At 39.2% G+C, this 19,262-nt stretch overlaps 1 protein-coding gene across 1 annotated transcript in view; it reads right to left on the bottom strand.

Moving 5' to 3' along the window:
- Window positions 1–19,262, bottom strand: part of COL28A1 (collagen type XXVIII alpha 1 chain) — a 180,349-nt gene that overhangs the window by 124,015 nt on the left and 37,072 nt on the right. The window contains exons 11-14 of the mRNA XM_061164958.1: window positions 12,935–13,003; window positions 10,868–10,936; window positions 4,210–4,278; window positions 1,377–1,445 (exon numbers count right to left, since the gene is read on the bottom strand). Coding sequence (XP_061020941.1) covers window positions 1,377–1,445; window positions 4,210–4,278; window positions 10,868–10,936; window positions 12,935–13,003 — 276 coding nt within the window. The remainder of the gene's footprint in view (window positions 1–1,376; window positions 1,446–4,209; window positions 4,279–10,867; window positions 10,937–12,934; window positions 13,004–19,262) is intronic.

Below are 19,262 nucleotides of genomic sequence, written 5' to 3' on the forward strand. Positions count from 1 at the left end.
TAGTTTATATAATATTAAAAACCTGAACCTGTCATTAAGACAGGCCCTGGCATGTGCTTCTTAGTGGTTCACCTTGTGTCAACCCCTCGTCTAAATAAACGTCCACAGAAGGAAACATGTAATGGACTCAAGTTCTAATTCAAAGCTGGGTTATTCTGATTCAGAACTTGATTGCCTATCATGAGGCATTCATTGTGCCAAATGCTTTTCATGCTTTATTGCATTTAATCCTCACAAAAACCCTCTGAAAGTAAGCACCCCCATTTTCCAGATGAGGTTAAGTCAGGAAGACCCCCTGGAGAAGGAAATAGCTACCCACTCCAGTATTCTTGCCTGGAGAATTCCATGGACAGAGGAGCCCGGCTGCAGTCTCTGGGGTCACAAAGAGTCAGACATGACTGAGCAACTAACACTTAACTACTTTCAACTCCCAGTCACACAACTGATAGATTCAAGTCCTCTCCCTCCAACTCCGAACCCAATTCATAACCACTGTTCTGCAAATATTCAACAACTCATATAACAGACCTCTTTGGGGAATTACATTACATTTAAATATCTGTATTAAAGCTACTTCCTCGTTCTGTAAAATGGTGTATTTTTGAGAGTCCTTATCACAGAAGTGTTTATCTAATCACTTGAATCCCAGAATATAAAAGAATCAGAAAAAATGAAAGGAGAAGGGAAAGGGAATGAAAATCAGATAAAAGCTTTGCAATTACTGGGTGACACTGTCCTGATATGTCAGTGTCTTCTTTGCGTGAGCTCCAGGTATAAAACCACAAATGCCTGTCAACAATACCTGGAAAAGTTAAATACTGAACTTATAACACAGCATTTGTGTTGTACTCAGTAGTCACTACTCCAAAGGAACAAAGAGCATCTTATGTATTTTTAGAGTGTTTTGGAACTGGAGTTACACCACCAGAGCTCAACTATTTGAACCAAGAATTGTATGCTGTCTGAAATTTGTGTAGTTCACCATTTACAACTGTCTCTGCTACTTAAATACAGATACCCAGAAAAGACAGCTACCAGTAAACAATAAACAAAAGAAATAAGAAATTCAATTAGAAATACAATACCCAAGATAATCATCCATGTCAACTGTTATTCTAATATAATGATATGTTTAGACATTGACATATATGTATGACTCCAAACTAACTGACATCTGTGTTTTTCGCACATTTCTTATATCCTTTCCCTCTCTGGCAGCTTTCCCTTCCTACTGGTCTTTAAAACGTTTATAGTTAACTGGGTACCTGTGTGGTATGGTTGTCAGGTTGTATATAGTTCATAAATGTACATACATAAAGAACAATGAAAAGTCATTTTATTGGCATCCTTTCTGTTATCCACCCTATATGCAGTACCTTGTCTCCTTTTATTGACGGGCCCGCTTCTCCTTGTGGGCCAATTGGTCCTTGAGAACCTTTTTCACCCTGAAAGTATATGGGAGAGCTATCAATGCAGTAATAAACATCAGGATTTTAAAACAGGTAAAGCATTCAAAACATCAAAATTCACTGCTAACTACAAATGGGTAATTCTAACTCCAAGATTTGTAAATTGAAAAAAAAAAGCATTAAAATTTCATAAATATAAAAGAATCTGTTCAAGCAGAAAGCTTACACAGCATCACTGAAGTGGGAAAAGAGCCCCATTCCTATTATAATCAGAAATATCTGAAAGTGGGAGATCTAATCAATCATGTATTACAACTAACTGAATCAGTCTTCTGTTTGCTCACCATTTCTATAACTGTATCCATTACATAATGAAAATCTGTCTCTTAGTATGTGAAATAACATTTGCTAAGAAGGAATTATTTATTGTGTTTTATACCAAAATTTATAAACATTTATTGAAAACTTAGTTTTAAAAGAATTTATGGAAAATATTTTTGGGTATGCTTCTAGAGTCACATGGCCTATGTGAATCACTCTGGTTGTAATGTCATGTCAATGAAGCTGTAACACTTTGTCATTTATATGAAAAACAAACCACAGAATTGATCAGAAATAGCACACATTTCATAAATTCATTTGAACCAAGAGTAAAATCAAAGAACATTTGCAAGAAACCTAGGAAAATATACCTTTATGTCTTTCTGTAGTCATTATTTATTCACTTAAGCCCCACGTCATTGCAAAGTAGCCCCAAGAAGTACATACAGGAAACTCCCGCTGGTCTTGCTAGTTGACAGTGAAGAATTCTGTCTAATGGGATCTGATTGTTACCACAGAGTACATCTGTGTACAGTCAATCCTAAAACAACACTGAATATAATGAGTTCTTCCTTTGATGAGTCAGAGGGCAATGCAGTGCTATGGGTTATTATGAAGGAATGTAACGTTATACCATGCCACTGAAACTGCCAGTAAAACACACCCTGAAATATGCTTCCCAGTGTTTTATTTACTCTGTTCTCATTTATTTATTTCTTTAAACCCCACAGATTATAAGGAGAAATAATTCTGGCTGTTTGAATTTTCCAGGTTGTTTGAGCTATACATAATTAGAAATTTACTATGTGCCACAAAAAAATTAAAGAAATTATGTATGATAAAACTTTCTGAAATGTGGTGCCGAATTGCTGACCTCTGCCTTCTTGTGATGATATTTTGGTTAGGTGAGGGCATTAGTAATATCCCCTTTTCCAACATATTATTTCCATTTACTATAACAAATTAAAATTTGTTGGTTAACAAGGGCTTCTTTTAAAATTCAACCCAGCAGTCACTCACAACTTTGTGTGATATATTGGTTTTAGCTAATTGATCTCCCTTCAGTTGAGATTTAGGTTTCTCATAGATAACTGAATATTGATCATGGTGGAAGAGGCTGAAAATGAGAAGCAATTTTAGAGTGTAAGACCGTACTGAGAAGGTCAGATCTCAGTGACTCGACTGAATGAAGTGGAAGGTCTTAAACACTTAGAAAACAGCACATGCTTCTCTGGGTAGTGTGTGTGCATGTGTGTATGTCTGGGGGAAACATTTTAGGAAAGAAGGAAAGAGGACCCCCAATTTATCCTTGTGAAAGTGAAAACTGCCCAGTCTTGTCTGACTCTTTGAGACCCCCATGGATTGTATGGAATTCTCCAGGCCAGAATACTGGAGTGGGTAGCCGTTCCCTTCTCCAGGGGATCTTCCCAACCCAGGGACCTTACCTACCCTGAAATTCTGTCGTTGCTGCACAAAGTGTCTCAGAAAATCATTTCCTGTGTTACCTTTAGCAAATGAGCCATATACTATGGGTAAAGAGTCTAGACCAGGGATCAGCAAACTCCAACCCACTGGCCAGCCCCAGCCCACTGCTTGTTTTTTGTAGATACAGCTTTACTGAAGCACAGCCAAGTTCACCCATTGCTTAGGGTTGCCTTCATGCTTTAGCAACAGAAGTTAAATAGTTACCACAGAAACCACATGGCTCACAATGTCTGAAATATTTACCGTCTGGGTCTTTACAGAAAAAGTTAGCCAAGCCCTGGTCTAGAGGAACTTGAGCTACAAGAATTACATGTGGGAGGCGGTGCAAACATTTAACATCTCAATTGCCAGGTGAGAGGTAGGTCTTGTGTAACATTTTGCTCCTTCTGGTAGTAAGGCAAATTTGATTTCCCTCCATCCATCCACGTTACCTTTCTTATATTAATGGCAATAGTATGATAAATTGGTTTATTAGATTGTTTCTTGTCTGTTTCACAGAACAAAGCTGTGGGTAAAACTTGGTGTGTGTGTGTGTATTTGTTAGTCACTCAGTCGTGTCCGACTCTTTGAGACCCAAGGACCACAGCCCACCAGGCTCCTCCGTCTATGGAATTCTCCAGGCAAGAATACTGGAGTGGGTTGCCATTTCCTTCTCCAAAACTTGGTATATAGCTATGCTCAATAACTTAATTTCTGGGCATAAAAATGCTATTTACCCCTGTGGTTTTAATGACTATGAATGACTTTAAGAGATTTTCTAATTTAATATGCAGTAATTGTATGAAGCAGCGCCCTTGCAATTACTTATTTATAATTGCAACTATCACTATAACTTCATGTTAAGGGAAAATTTACATAAAAATTCATTTAATAGGGTGAAGATGGTCAGGAAAATACTTGACCTGGTATAATTGGCTAGGACACAGTTTTTTCATTTATAATTTATGATCATGCAATAGAATGCCTTTCTCCTCCATGTAGAAGGTGCTGTTACCTTTGGTCCTGGAAGTCCTTCTCCTGGTAAGCCTCTCTCTCCTGGTGGTCCCTCAGGCCCACGGGGACCCTGGTTAGGATACAAGAGAGTGAGGAGCAAAAGAAGAGAGTGAGAAAATAGGAGAGAGGAGAGGGAAGGGAGGAGAGAGGAAGAAAGATAATGGTCACATTTCAGTTCACAGGGGCATGCAATGATATAGTCCTATTCACACAATTAGTGAGAATCTATCCTCCTGGTACACACCATGCTGATACGTAGAATCATATGGTTGTGAAGAATAATATTCTCATTATATTAAATACTTGTTCTATTTGACTGGCATAAGATGTTCTATTCTGATGTTCTCAAACTGGCAGAAAACGGAAGTGAAGTGATGCTTCAGAATAAGGATGAAGAAATCAACCCTATGAGGAAAGGCTAAAATCTAGGACTATGTGGCCTGAAAAAGGATGCAAAGTGATGAAATAATTTAATTAGGTATCAGGGGAAGAAATCGCCACACAGCTGTTTTAAAGCACTGAATTCTGTTTACATGCTGTTTTAATTTCCATCCTGATAAATTTGGATTCAGACTTGAATTCTTTCTGGAACTGGTTGAATCCCCTAGAGGTTTATGTGCAAATAGAAATCTTGATAGACTCTTTTAAGAGGTAACAAGACTTTTGATCTCAATGATTAAAATTAAGAAGTCCACGTGACTCTTGCTCAGAAAGGCACTCAGTAAGGTGGGGACTTCTCACATAAGGAAAGAAAAACAGTACAGTCTCAGGTTTTGAAATGGATGAACAGGCAGCATACTGGTTGAAACAGACAACAACAAAATACTCACTTAAACCAGGAATTTTAAAAGATGATAAATTTGTTCTCTCTTTCTTCTTCACCAGAAGGCAAAAAAAAAAAAAAAAAAAAGATAGAAAGGAGACTAACAACAAGAATGGTTAATGCATGAACTGGAGCTTTTCCTCTAGTGGATGTAGAAAGATAATTAGGACTCTCTGGCGGGGAAATAAATCTATGCTGGAACAAGATTGAGTTGCCCAGAGCCTCAAAGGAGGTCCCCTGTGTAGACACTCTGAGTGATCTTGGGGCTCAGTCTACAGTAATCTCGGGTGATTTAAGAGACATTTTCTACCCAAGCCTGGGAGCAGAGCTAGAACACAGCATGATGCACATCAGTGACCGATCACAGCTACAGATTTGTGAGAGAGAAAACTAATTGTACCCCATATCTAATTTCAGGGGGGCTTTCCTTAAAATCATATCTTTTTTTTTTTTTTTTTAAGACATTTTATTATACATTGAAACGTTGTTCTCATTTGGGCACCGAGTCATGTCTGACTCTTTCATGACCCCATGGACTGTAGCCCACCAGGCTCCTCTGTCCATGGAATTTCCCAGGCAAGAATACTGGAGTGGGTTGCCGTTTCCTTCTCCTAAAATCATATCTTTTAAAAGACAGCCTTCTTTAGTATTTATGCATAGCCAATTTAGTAAAGGCTTTAATTAAAGTAAAAAACTAGCATTTAATTCAATTGAAATTGCTGTGCTTATGGGAAAACTAGCTTTTAACCATCCAAGGGCTTAATCAAAGTCCTAATTTCCATGACAGAGTAATCTAATGTTAGAGCAATTAACTAGGAGAAAAAGAAACATGGTGTGAAAACTAGATTGCAAACTAGACAGAGAAGCCCTAGCTAATATTACACACTGTACAAAAAAAATATTAACAAGCTCTTCCTCTTCCTCAAATGAAAATAACCCAATATTTCATGAAATGCAAAGGAGTCTTTTTCCAGTTCATTCAATTTTTTTTCCCATTCATTCAACGACTGTTTACCAAATGCCTGGTCAATACAAGTCACTGTGCTAGCATCTGAAAACAGCAGACATCCCCACTCCTTGTCTCATAGAGTTTACAGTCTTGCATGATAAACTAAAAGCAGGTTTGGGAGTCATTTGGACTGATGTTCAAGCCACCTCTCTGCTACGTATTAGCAGTGTGATCTTAAATAATTCCATCTCTCTAAGTTCAGCATTCTCATCAGAATAGTGGTAACAATAGTACCTACCTCAACCACACATATTAATATAAGGACTAGATTAAAGAGATGTAAAGCTCTTACATATTAAGCACTCAATAAATATCTGCTTGCTATCATGATCAAAATTGTTTTCCTTGGATCCTTCAATTGCTAAGTAAGTCCTTTTATGAAGTTTTTACAAATAAAGTAGTCTCAGAGTATGGTTTATGTTAGCAATGTGGAGAGACGCATGCCACATGTAGCAAGCACTGACACTTGCGTCCATCTCTGCATTTCCGGGAGACATTAGCCAAGGTGAAAATGAAAATAATGAAGACTTTGAGGAGTCACACTTTCCAAGCTCCTGAGAACAGAGTTAATGCTTGTGAACAACCACTTAGGGGCATTTTAAAAAAAACAGTGCTTCAAGTTAATTACTGGAAGCCTAGGAACTGTCAGAGTAATATTCTGCACCATCAGTATATTCTGAAGTTTTCCAGTTAAACAGTCAAGGTGAATGATGACTGCTAACCAGAGAAGAGAAAGAGCAGGTACTTAGGTTAGATGAACTATACTTTCAATTTATTAAGATGGTACCAACAGATTATTTTTTAAAAGACAAAAATGCTCAGTAAAGAAGTATCTTTTTCAAAGGCTATGAGATCTAGTTATAACTCTGACATTCTTATTTGGCTTCTAATGAACACCTTTAATTAAAACATATCTAGTGGAAGAAACTAATTATCAATTAACAGAGTCTGACCAGAAATGCTTTATATGAGACATTAACAAGATAAAATATAATTGTCCATTATCATTATCTTCCTTAATAATCTCAATAGTGTAGATAATCAATAAAAGTGGTTTCAATATACGTTGTAGGCATTAAAGATAAATATGCTAAATAATATTAAAAGTTATCCTTAATATTCAGTGAAATTTATTTTTAACGTCAAAATAATTAGTTTTACTTCAGGGGATTTTCCTTACTGAATGTGCTCCCAAAAAACCAAACAGAGCACCCTAAGAGTGTTGAACCAATTTATTATTCTTTAGTCAGTCATCTGTCAGACCATCACACAACTAATGATAATCATATAACTAAAGATGGTAGCTGTCAGTTCATAGTTCAGTCAAGGAGCTGGAATATTAATTCATTTGATCAGATTTATATTACTATTGTATAAAAAGAGTAGTTAGTACTAAACTAGAAACCACTTGAAATGATTCAGGCAAAGAAACAAATGTAAAGAACTTTCAGCAGAAGCTTCGTCAGTCCTAAAATAAGCCTTTATGTAACTTTGAAATAATTCAAAAACTCATTTTTTATTTTTATTATGATATTTTGGGACAGTATTTTCATACATTTCTTGAGATTTATCCCCTCTTTGTTATGATTTTAGTTCCCAATTATTGCACAGACTACATAGTGTCGCTCTATTTGTGTAATTGTGGCTTAGATCACAAGAAAACAAACAAGAATTTCATGTTCTGCCAATACTGTGAAAACTCTCTAGCTACAAAGAAAAAAGAAAATAATACAAATATTCCTTTAAAATGAAGGCCCAAAAAAATCAATAAATAAGGGAAGTTACAGGGTTTCAAAACAAAAAGAGAGCTGAACACGAGAGGTATGCCTATAAGCTAACACTGTAGCTGTTCTGGGTGAAAAGTGTGGTTGTGTACTAGGGCAAAATCTAGGAGTCTAAGAGGAAGAAATGGGAACAAAGACTGAGGCTCACTCAGTGGAAGATGAGGAGGAAATTAGAACTGAAATCCTCCCATAAAACTAGGACCTTCTAAGTTCTATATCTTCAATGAAAGAGCAGGGTAGAACACTGTGTTCCCATCAACACAGTGTTATGAATGAAAAGAATCTTGTGTACTTCACTTGGGCTCTAAATGGACCTGACCACTCCTAACCGGGTCCTGTGTGGCGTATGGGTTTGTAGTTTCAAGCGACACCACGTTGGTGGTCCTGGGGCACATTAGTCAAGGCATTAACATCAAGTATGTGCCTGGAATACATAAGAGATGCAAATAAATGCACATTCCTCTCAAATATGCTCCAACATAGAACACTTGGGATTTCACAGTTAAACCTGGCTGACAGTAAATTCAGATGCCAGAGTACAAAGCATATAATAAATTAATTCTCAGTGAGTAAAAGTGAACCAATAGATACCAATAAAAGGGAAGGTAGACTTTAAATGATTAAAGGTCTTACGAACAGAAATACAAGAAGCAAAGAGGACAGTATAGCAAAAATATATTAATAAAAAGAGGTAGATTTTTAAAAATAGCTTCAAGAATTTTTAAAGATACTTATTAAGTTAAAAATACAAGAGATGATTTAAGGACATTTCCTAAGCAGACAAAGATAAATTTGTGCATTATGTTAGGTTTTAGGAAACCACCCCAAAATGCAACTAAATAATAGAATTCCTAAATAAATAGAGAATGGAAAAAGAAAATATCTGAAGAGATTATAACTAATAACTTGCAAAATTGTTGATTTCTCAGAGACATGAAACTCATGAATTTGAAGCAATATAAATGAAAATATATCCATATGTGTTTGCATCATAGTAAATCTATGGAGACAGTAAGACCTTCAATGGTGGATAGTAATGGCAAATCCTCACTTGATTATTGATTAATTGCTTGCCCCCACCCCTCACCAATTATGGCCATCATCATGGCCCCGTCCATTATGAAAGAGTTCCATGGTAGTCAACATACTATCAGAAATGTAACTGGCCCTTTCCAGATAAAGGTGACATCAGGCTTCCATGTACCTTTTGCAGATTGGGCATTGTCAGCAGTGGCAACATCCAAGTTAGCTTTGTTAAAAGGAAGTTGATGCTGCTCCTGTGTATAGTCTCCATCCCAGCCACTCAGTAAAACTGAGTGGATGGTAGTAGAGCTAGGAAATGAGATTGACTGAATTCTATTTGCTTATTTAGAACCGTCTTTAAAATGGATGTGGTTTGGTGAGCATTCACCTAGGACACAAATATTTTCATACTCTGTGCTCATGAAGAGAACAGGAATCTGCTTCCAGCCAGGCCAGCCTAACATGCTCAGTTTGTCCTCCCTTTGTCTGTTCATATGGGGCTGTAGGTATGGCTTGTGGGAAGAGTAACAATGCAGAAGATGCCATCAGAGTCTCCAAATCAGTTACTCATGAAACTATTAGTATCTTCAAGAATTGATGCTGGACTTCTGCTGCATGTAGCCTAGATGTCTTAAACACCCAGTTCATGATGAATAATTCAACATGTACGGTCACATAGTGTCCCTTGGTTAGCCATGCGGTCTCTCTTAGGATCCAGCAGCAAGGCAGAGCTGTTAAGTTAAAAGTAGGTGGTAAGCCTATGGCTGATTCATGTGGATGCTTGGTAGAAACCAACAGAATACGGTAAAGCAATTATCCTTCAGTTAAAAATAAATTTTTTAAAAGTAGGCATATGGAAGAAAAGAAGTCTTATGTTTGTTTCAAAAAATCTAGGTTTCTTTTGGACAGCTCATAAAGATTTGATGTTAAAACACGAAACTCATTTTTATTCCCACTGACTCAGAACATTGTGAGATTTTTTCATTTCTGTCAAAAACCCAAATTCTCTGCTGCACTCCCTCTATACATGACAGCATGTCTGCGCCTGTGTCTTTCTAGCTGATGTCATTTTGCTTTTCTAGGTTTGCAGCCTCCTCTAGTGTAGAATGAGCAGTGTCTGCAGGGAACTCATATTCTTCTTTCTCAGTAGCTAAGTTTTAAGAGTACTATCTAGTTAGTGGAAACAGCAGCTAATTAAACCAGTATACTTTTCCTCTATTTGATGTTCTATTTTTTTAATCTGTGTGTTCAGACATTGGTGAAAAGTCTAACCCTCAAATAGTATGCTGCCATTTCATTCCTAGAGTATAGCAAGGAAGCACATATTTGTCTTAATATGTACATGTGAGGAACTACAAAACCCAATTGAGAGACCAACTATTTAGTCAGTTGTCTAGACCAGCAAGTCAGCTACTGTTCTTTTCCAGAAGGATAATGATGACTTGAAAAGTTAAAAACCTTCTTATTCCAGAAGTCATGTTTTACTCATTTTCTCTCCAACTCTCTTTTGATAGAAAATTTTTTCCTTTCCAACAACAGTGAATATCAAAGCTACATAAAGTAGAAGCTACAAATAGCACACCTGTCTACCATTATTAATTCTAACTTTAGAGTATACTCAGGATTGGGGGTTTATTCTCAATGATTTTTCTCATGATTATAGGAAAGTCAATTACACATTATAGGTATTAAGTCTGAATCTAGATCTCCTATCTCCTAGGAGGAGAAAATTTTGACATGTGAGAATGCTTTTCTTCATGGACAAGATGATTAATTTCATAAGAGATTAAAAAAAATTCATAAGCGATTATACTAAGAGAGAGCCTATGTACATATCCTATAAATATAATTATCCCTTTTTCAAGTATTATGAAGACTAACATTTGGATCTGACCTTTATATATTTATTGACTTTTATTGTTCAAAAAGATAAAGATAGCTTAGTTTAACCATAGTCTAACCCAAAAGAGCACATAAGAATTTATCCTTTTAATTCCACCTAGAATTTTTTGCTACTCACTGTCTGGCCCGGTTCACCAACACCAGTAGGTCCTGGAGGCCCAGTTCTTCCTTCCAGGCCTCTCTGCCCCTACAAGGAAGAAATAGTTGAATGCAAGCTTGAGTTTTTAAATAAAGAACACACATAGCACAAAGTACTCTGGAGATTTCAACAAAGATAAATAGAAAAAATGTCAAACTTTTCAAATTCCTAAAGGTTAAAAAAAAAAATCTAAAAGAGGAAAGGGCTTCCCTGGTGGCTCAGAGGTAAAGAATCCACCTGTCAACGCAGGAGACATGGGTTAGATCCCTGAGTCAGGAAGATCCCCTGGAGAAGGAAATGGCAACCCACTCCAATATTCTTGCCTGGAGAATCCCATGGACAGAAAAGCCTGGTGGGCTACCATCCATGGGGTCGCAGAGTCGGACACGACTCTGACTAAACACCAGAGCCTGAAAAACACCTTGAATTTAAGTGAACAAATTACCCCCAAATGTTCCTCATTCCTTCCTGTCTAGATGCAATTTTAGTTTCCAGAAATGATTAGCAATTGGCAGGACAGACTGTGCAACTTATTCTGATTACTGAGAAGACCAACTGACAATGCTTGTGCTGTTCCCTGCCCCCTCGCTGCAGTACTGGGGTGCCTCCCATCCCCCCACCCCCACCCTGTCCTTTTCCATTCCACCTCACCACTCATGTTTCACCTTTCATCTCCTTCAGAACCCTTCTCCAGTAACTCTGCCAGTATAAACTCCTCATTCCCTGGAGCCTCAATGTGCTTATTGTCTAAATGCCATCCATGGTGACACCTGCTTACATTCGAAGTGCACTCTTTTGTACTGCTCTCTGTTTTAGCCCCACATTGAAGTCTTATTGTCCCAATGACATAGAAAGGCTATTTAAAATAAGCACTTCTGCTCTAGTACATCCTGCATGATGCAGAGCACCCCAGAGTGTTGGGTGTTTCAGTCCTTTCTGGGCTTCCCAGGTGGTGCTAGTGGTAAAGAACCCACCTGCCAATGCAGGAAACGTAAGAGACACGAACTCAATCCTTGGATTGGGAAGATTCAGCCCTTCCTAGTTTCCAACAACATGAAATTAAAAGACGCTTACTCCTTGGAAGGAAAGTTATGACCAACCTTGATAGCATATTAAAAAGCAGAGACATTACTTTGCCAACAAAGGTCCATCTGGTCAAGGCTATGGTTTTTCCAGTGGTCAGGTATGGATGTGAGAGTTGGACTGTGAAGAAAGCTGAACACCGAAAAATTGATGCTTTTGAACCGTAGTGTTGGAGAAGACTCTTGAGAGTCCCTTGGACTGCAAGGAGATCCAACCAGTCCATCCTAAAGGAAGTCAGTCCTGGGTGTTCATTGGAAGGACTGATGCTGAAGCTGAAACTCCAGTACTTTGGCCACCTCATGCGAAGAGTTGACTCATTGGAAAAGACCCTGATGCTGGGAGGGATTGGGGGCAGGAGGAGAAGGGTACGACAGAGGATGAGATGGTTGGATGGCATCACTGACTCGATGGGCATGAATTTGAGTGAACTCCGGGAGTTGGTGATGGACAGGGAGGCCTGGCGTGCTGTGATTCATGGGGTCGCAAAGAGTCAGACATGACTGAGCGACTGAACTGAACTGGCTGAGTTTCCAACAGACCTGTCAGCATTTACTTATTCACTGTCAGGGTTCTTCCGACTTCTTCCACTCTATGCTTATTTGATGTGAACAGGTGATAGTTGATGTGTTAAGGCATTTCACATCCTAATGACATTTTTGCGTGATAACATTTAGAGTCCATGAAAACTCAATAGAACCAGATGTACACTGGCGAGAGGTTGGGTATTTGGAGCCAAGAATAATTTTCATTCCAAACAATCAAAAATTACATAGATTATTCTTGGGGCAACTGGCCCCAACTAGGGCATTGCAAGTGGCCAAGCATCCAGACTGTAAGTAACTCACCTGCAGGCAGACTCCTTGTGTCTCTGAGGGTAAGACTGAGCAGAGTTCAAGTCATAGTTCTCCCAGCCTTACAATAAATGCAGAAATCATCAGTGGGCAAAGAGACGAGTATTTTTACCTTAACACCTTGCTGTCCAATACCAGGGGCTCCTGGAGGACCATAGGGACCAGGAGGGCCAGGTTCACCCTGGAGGAAGAAACAGTGATATGTTAGGTCAACTCCATCATATTTGTTGGGCAGTTCTTGGATGTACAGTGATGCGATAGGGGCTTTGAGGGCATCAATACAACCTAACACACAGTCTCAAGGTCTCCACCCTCAAGTGTTTACCATCCAGTTGGACAGACAGTACAGACCCAGGATGGAATTAGCCACGAGGCACAGTAGACCCAGTATCTAGGGTTCATGAAAATGTCTCCATTTAAATTTTTAAAATCAGAATTTTTCTTTAAAAAACTTAATATTGATTATAATAGTGAATCCAGTCTGGACCACATTTTCTTCATACCAACTCAGTTGAAATCTGTAATTTTAAACATTTTTATGAAGGAAAATGCCCAGAAGCACAAAAGTTTTTAGGATCTCTGAAAAGTCATAATTTGGCCCTCGTTCATTTGTTCAGAACATCTTTATTAAGTGCTTCTGGCAGACACATTTGTTTCCTACCCAGTGACCATCCTCTCCCTTCTCTCTTCCCTGCTGTTATGAATCTGATCTGTTCAGGTCAGTGGGCAGGTATTCTTCACCCTAGGAGGTGTAAGATGAATGATAATCAGTCTAAAATAGGGTAGACTCTTCTTTCTCATTGCCAATGATGAGTCTATGTTAATCCTTTGGCTCAGTTCTGAGAAATGAGATGTGGGGACCTGATGGGATGCAAAGGGAAATTTTGCTTCTGCTTCTTTTGTTCCTTGGAGATGTAATAGCTTGTCTTGTAACCATGAGGCACCAGTCTCTCAGATGAATGCCAATGGTTGATGAGGGTGAGGCAGAAAAAGTTTAGAAGAGCCTGGCTTCTGGACAACCTCTCTGAACTCCTGATCCGGTCCTGCACTACCCACCTTCAAACACTCTGTTTACTCAACAAGAAGCATTCTTACGATTTGAGCTGCTGTTAGTCAGGATATTTGTTACTCGATAGCAGAAGCAGTTCAGTTAATATAGTCTATGAGGTGGCAGGCCCATCATGGAGCTTGGGCGTTATAGAACTGAATGTGACCGTGGCACTCAAACTCCTGCGTTTCACCGGTGAGGAAGCTGAGTCCGGAGGGATTATCTGGCACAAACTCACATCTCAGTATCACCCACAGGGATATGGGTCTTCAGATCTTTCAGGCTTCTGGTCCTGTCATGTTGACAGAGAAAAGGAGAGTGGCTATGGATCGCCACTTCTTTTTTATAATGCTAATTTCTTCTGTTTAACAAAATAATGTGTCTTTTTTTATTGACACCAACATGAGTTGAATTATGAAGTCTTATTCTCAGGGAGTTGATATGTTCAGATGCCAGCCAGAAAGCAACAGAGAGCACAGTGGGGAGATCTGTGGTTGCTTATGAGAATCTGACTCCTAGACATTTCATGAGATCAACTTTAAATTTTATACCAGCTGCAAGAAACAAGGTAGTCAACTGATACTCAGAATTCCTAATACTTGATCTTGCTGTCAACAAAAGCAGAAGATATTAAGAAGAGGTAGCAAGAATACATGGAAGAACTATATAAAAAAGATCATCATGACCCAGATAACCATGATGGTGTGATCACTCACCTAGAACCAGACATCCTGGAATGCGAAGTCAAGTTGGCCTTATAAAGCATCACTACAAACAAAGCTAGTGGAGGTGATGGAATTCCAGTTGAGCTATTTCAAATCCTAAAAGATGATGCTGTGAAAGTGCTGCCCTCAGTATGCCAGCAAATTGGGAAAACTCAGCAGTGGCCACAGGACTGGAAAAGGTCAGTTTTCATTCCAATCCCAAAATAAGGCAATGCTAAAGAGTGCTCAAACTACCACACAATTGCACTCATCTCACATGCTAGCAAAGTAATGCTCAAAATTCTCCAAGCCAGGTTTCAACAGTTCGTGAATCATAAATGGTTCAAATGTTCAAGCTGAATTTAGAAAAGGCAGAGGATCAGAGTTCAAATTGCCAACATCCATTGGATTATTGAAAAAGCAAGAGAGTTCCAGAAAAACATCTACTTCTGCTTTATTGACTATGTCAAAGCCTTTGACCATGTGGATCACAACAAACTGTAAAGAAATTTCTTAAAGAGATGGGAATACCAGACCATCTGACCTGCCTCCTGAGAAATCTGTATGCAGGTCAAGAAGCAACAGTTAGAAATGGACATGAAACAACAGACTGTTTCCAAATAGGAAAAGGAGTATGTCAAGGCTGTATATTGTCACCCTGCTTATTTAACTTATATGCACAGTACATCATGAGAAATGCCAAGCTGGATGAAGCACAAGTTGGAATCAAGATTGCTGGGAGAAATATCAATAACCTCAGATATGCAGATGACACCACAATTATTGCAGAAAGCGAATAATTAAAGAGCCTCTTGATGAAAGTGAAGAGGAGAATGAAAAAGTTGGCTTAAAACTCAACATTCAGAAAACTAAGATCATGGCATCGGGTCCCCTCACTTCATGGCAAATAGATGGGGAAACAGTAGAAACAGTGAGAAACTTTATTTTTGGGGGGCTCCAAAATCACCACAAATGGTGACTGCAGCCATGAAATTAAAGACACTTGCTCCTTGGAAGAAAAGTTATAACCAACCTAGACAGCATAGGTTGGTTAAAAAGCAGAGAAATTACTTTAACAACAAAGGTCCATCTAGTCAAGGCTATGGTTTTGCCAGTGGTCATGTATGGATGTGAGAGTTGGATGATAAAGAAAGCTGATGAATTGATGCTTTTGAACTGTGGTGTTGGAGAAGACTCTTGAGAGTCCCTTGGACTGCAAGGAGATCCAACCAGTCCATCCTAAAGGAAATCAGTCCTGAATATTCATTGGAAGGACTGATGTTGAAGCTGAAACTCCAATCCTTTGGCCACCCAATGTGAAGAACTGACCCACTGGAAAAGACTGTGATCCTGGGCAAGATTGAGGGAGGGAGGAGAAGGGGATGACAGAGGATGAGATGGTTGGATGGCATCACCGACTCAATGAACATGAATTTGAGTAAGCCCCGGGAGTTGGTGATAGACAGGGAGGCCTGGTGTGCTGCAGTCCATGGTATCACAAAGAGTTGGACACAACTGAGTAACTGAACTGAACTGAACTGATACTATGGACCTCAAGATGGAAGAAAGTCAGCATTTAATAAAACCTACTATTTTCAAGTAGTACTGCCCTAACTTTGTATAGATTATCTGACTTAATCTTCTAAACATCTTAGGAAATTGGTATTTTTTTCCAATTTTATGATGTAGGAATATCATCTCTATTTTTAAATTCATTTTTAAATATGCATGGTATCACAGGGGGAAAACATGTCTTTTTCTTTCAGTCAGTCTAGTTGAATTCTGGTTCTATAATTTATAAACAGTTTGAGCTTTTGCAAGATCCCCATATGCAAAATGAGGGTCATTATATTTACCCTGCATTGGAGAAGGAAATGGCAACCCGCTCCAGTGTTCTTGCCTGGAGAATCCTAGGGATGGGGGAGCCTGGTGGGCTGTCTATGGGGTCGCACAGAGTCGGACACGACTGAAACGACTTAGCAGCAGCAGCAGCAGCAGCAGCATATTGACCCTGCAGCATTGCTGAAAGGATTCTAAATAGCATCTTAAAATGTCTGAGTCATAACCAGTCACATGGTTGGCTGTATAACATGTGTAGAGCAATTTTTACTCACTAGACTTTCACTGAGCACCAGCCTGGTACCCAGTACCCCCTTACATAATTATAGACATAAATCAGGTTGCACCTGTACTTTGCAGACACTTACAATCTGGCTGGAGAGATAAATGAATATAAAACAAAATACAAACATGTGAATTAGCTATAACAAAGGTATTAGCACAGCACACAAGACTCTAAGGCAGAAATGTTTAATTCTACCTTAAGGAATTGGGAAAGTTTTATCCAGTAGTGAAGATATTTGCTCTGAACAAAAACAAAAAGTATGAATCATATCTAATCTGGTAGGAAAAGGGGACAAAGTTTCAGGGAAAAGGAGAGAGTATGATGTGAAATGTTCTGGGGACAGTAAGCAATTCAGTGGGCTCATGCAGTCAGGAATGAAGGTGACAGTAGGATTGCTGTGCAGAGCCACGAAAAATATACAAAGAAACACATTTATAATTTTTAATTTTCCAGAAAGTAATAATAGATTTTACTTAGCCCAGTGTATCAAAAATATTATCATTTCAGCATAAGCAATACAAAACTCTTAGTAATGATTTTATTTTTCATTATTTTTAATGTGGTGTCTTCAAAATCCTATGCGTGTTTAATACTTACAGCACATCTCAGTTCGGACTAGCCACATTTCAAGTGCTCAGAAGTCATGTGTGGCTACTCTATATTTTTAATTTATTTTTCACTGGAGGAAGATCCCCTGGAGGAGGGGGCATGGCACCCCCTCCAGTATTCTTGCCTGGAGAATCCCATGGACAGAGAACTACAGTCCATGGGGTCTCACAGAGTCAGACACAACTGAAGTGACTTAGCCTGCCTGCCTGGAGGATCATTGCTTTACAATATTGTGTTGGTTTCTGCCATACATCAACATGAATCAGCTATAGGCATATATGTGTCCCCTCCCTCTTGAAAATTTCTCCCACCTCATCCCACCCCTCTAGGTATTCACAGAGCATTGGGTTTGAGCTACCTACATCATACAGCAGATTCCTACCAGCTATCACTTTTACATATGGCAATATATATGTTTCAGTGCTGCTCGGTCTATTCATCCCACCTTTCCTTTCCCAAACAGCACAGATTTAGAGTGATTAAAGTGGCTGAAGGCTTAGGTCAGAACCATGGAGAGTACCAACACTTAAGTCAGGTGGGAGTGAAAGAAGACAGTGTCTTGTGGGGATGTGCGGAAGACGGTGGTCAAGAAAAATTGGGTGGGGGGGGGCGGTGTTTGCTGACAAAGCCAGTATAAAAGAAGTCAGGTAAGAGAGAATTTCAAAAGGAACCCGCTGTTTCCAAAGATAAAGTGATAATCTCCCACTTGCAAACCTGATCATCTCTCAGCATTCTCCATCTCAGGGAAGGGCACCAAGGCCCCTCCACGTGTCAAGTGAGAGCCTACGAGTCATTCTTCACACCTCTCACTTCCTTACCCATCGTGTGCAGTACATCATCAACACCTAGCAATGTTCTCCTAGCTCTCCAATCCCCCACCTCTGTGTCCTTTACCATGCCTCTCTAGTCTACTCCAAATTAATATCATCTCCTGCTCAGACTACAGCAAAGTGAATACTCTACATGCATCCATTCTCACACACTCTAATTTATTCTCCCACCTACCCATTGCTGCCAGAGCAATCTTCTAATAGTAATCTGAGTAAAACCCTTCAAGCCCTTTCCCTCTGCTCTCAGGGTAAGGACAGAGCTCCTTCCAAGGCTTGTGAGCCCCTGCATGGTGTGGTGCTGTGGTGAGCAGAACCTTTCACCAGCCACCCAGGCATCATTGGCCTTTGTCCAGTTCCCTATACTTGTGCTCTCTGCTGCCCTAGGCCCTTTGCATGTGCTATTGTCTCTGGGATGTGGTTACCTCTCTCTTTTCCTAGTTAGTCTTTGTTAATCCCTCAGATATTATTTTAAGCAGCATGGCTTCAGGGAGGCCCTCTCTGGTCAGGTGAAATCCCTATTCTAGAAACACTGATAGCATCATTTCTCCTTTTTCTGAGCATTCATTGCAGTTGCAGCTTTGCATTTTTACATGTGTTAATATGTCTTCCCATAGACTGTGAGGAAGGTGTCATGATTTTGCTCAGCTTTCCGCTGTTAGTGTTTGCCTAATTGATATTATCTACTCAACCATCCAGGCCTCACACATTTACTGAACAGCAACTAAAGAGCAGGTATTGTGCCAGCTGCTAGGGGTGAACAAAGCAAGAAACTTGGTCTAGGCAGGGGGAGTTGGGGGTTTGGAATCGTTCCTGTGGCATTCCCACTGGTTTACTTAGATTTTCAGCTAAGAGCAACTGTGCATACATTACATAGTGATATCAAGTCCTTATCACAGTTTCTCCTGCAAACTTACCCAGACACAGTTAATCGTTTTTTTCAGTTGAAGTCATAATGAAACCCCAATAGATGGTATAAGGTTACACTGTATGGAAGGTTCAGATCAGAAATCCAGCACTCCTTATTCCTGGCACTGGCTCTAACCAAAGTCAACATCTTTCGTATCCCTAAAATAATAAATAATGAGTGGTTGTCCAAGACTGGATTTTTTAAGAAAAGAACTTAC

The sequence above is a fragment of the Dama dama genome, chromosome 18 (genome assembly GCF_033118175.1).
Source record: "Dama dama isolate Ldn47 chromosome 18, ASM3311817v1, whole genome shotgun sequence".
In the NCBI taxonomy this organism is placed as follows: domain Eukaryota; kingdom Metazoa; phylum Chordata; class Mammalia; order Artiodactyla; family Cervidae; genus Dama; species Dama dama.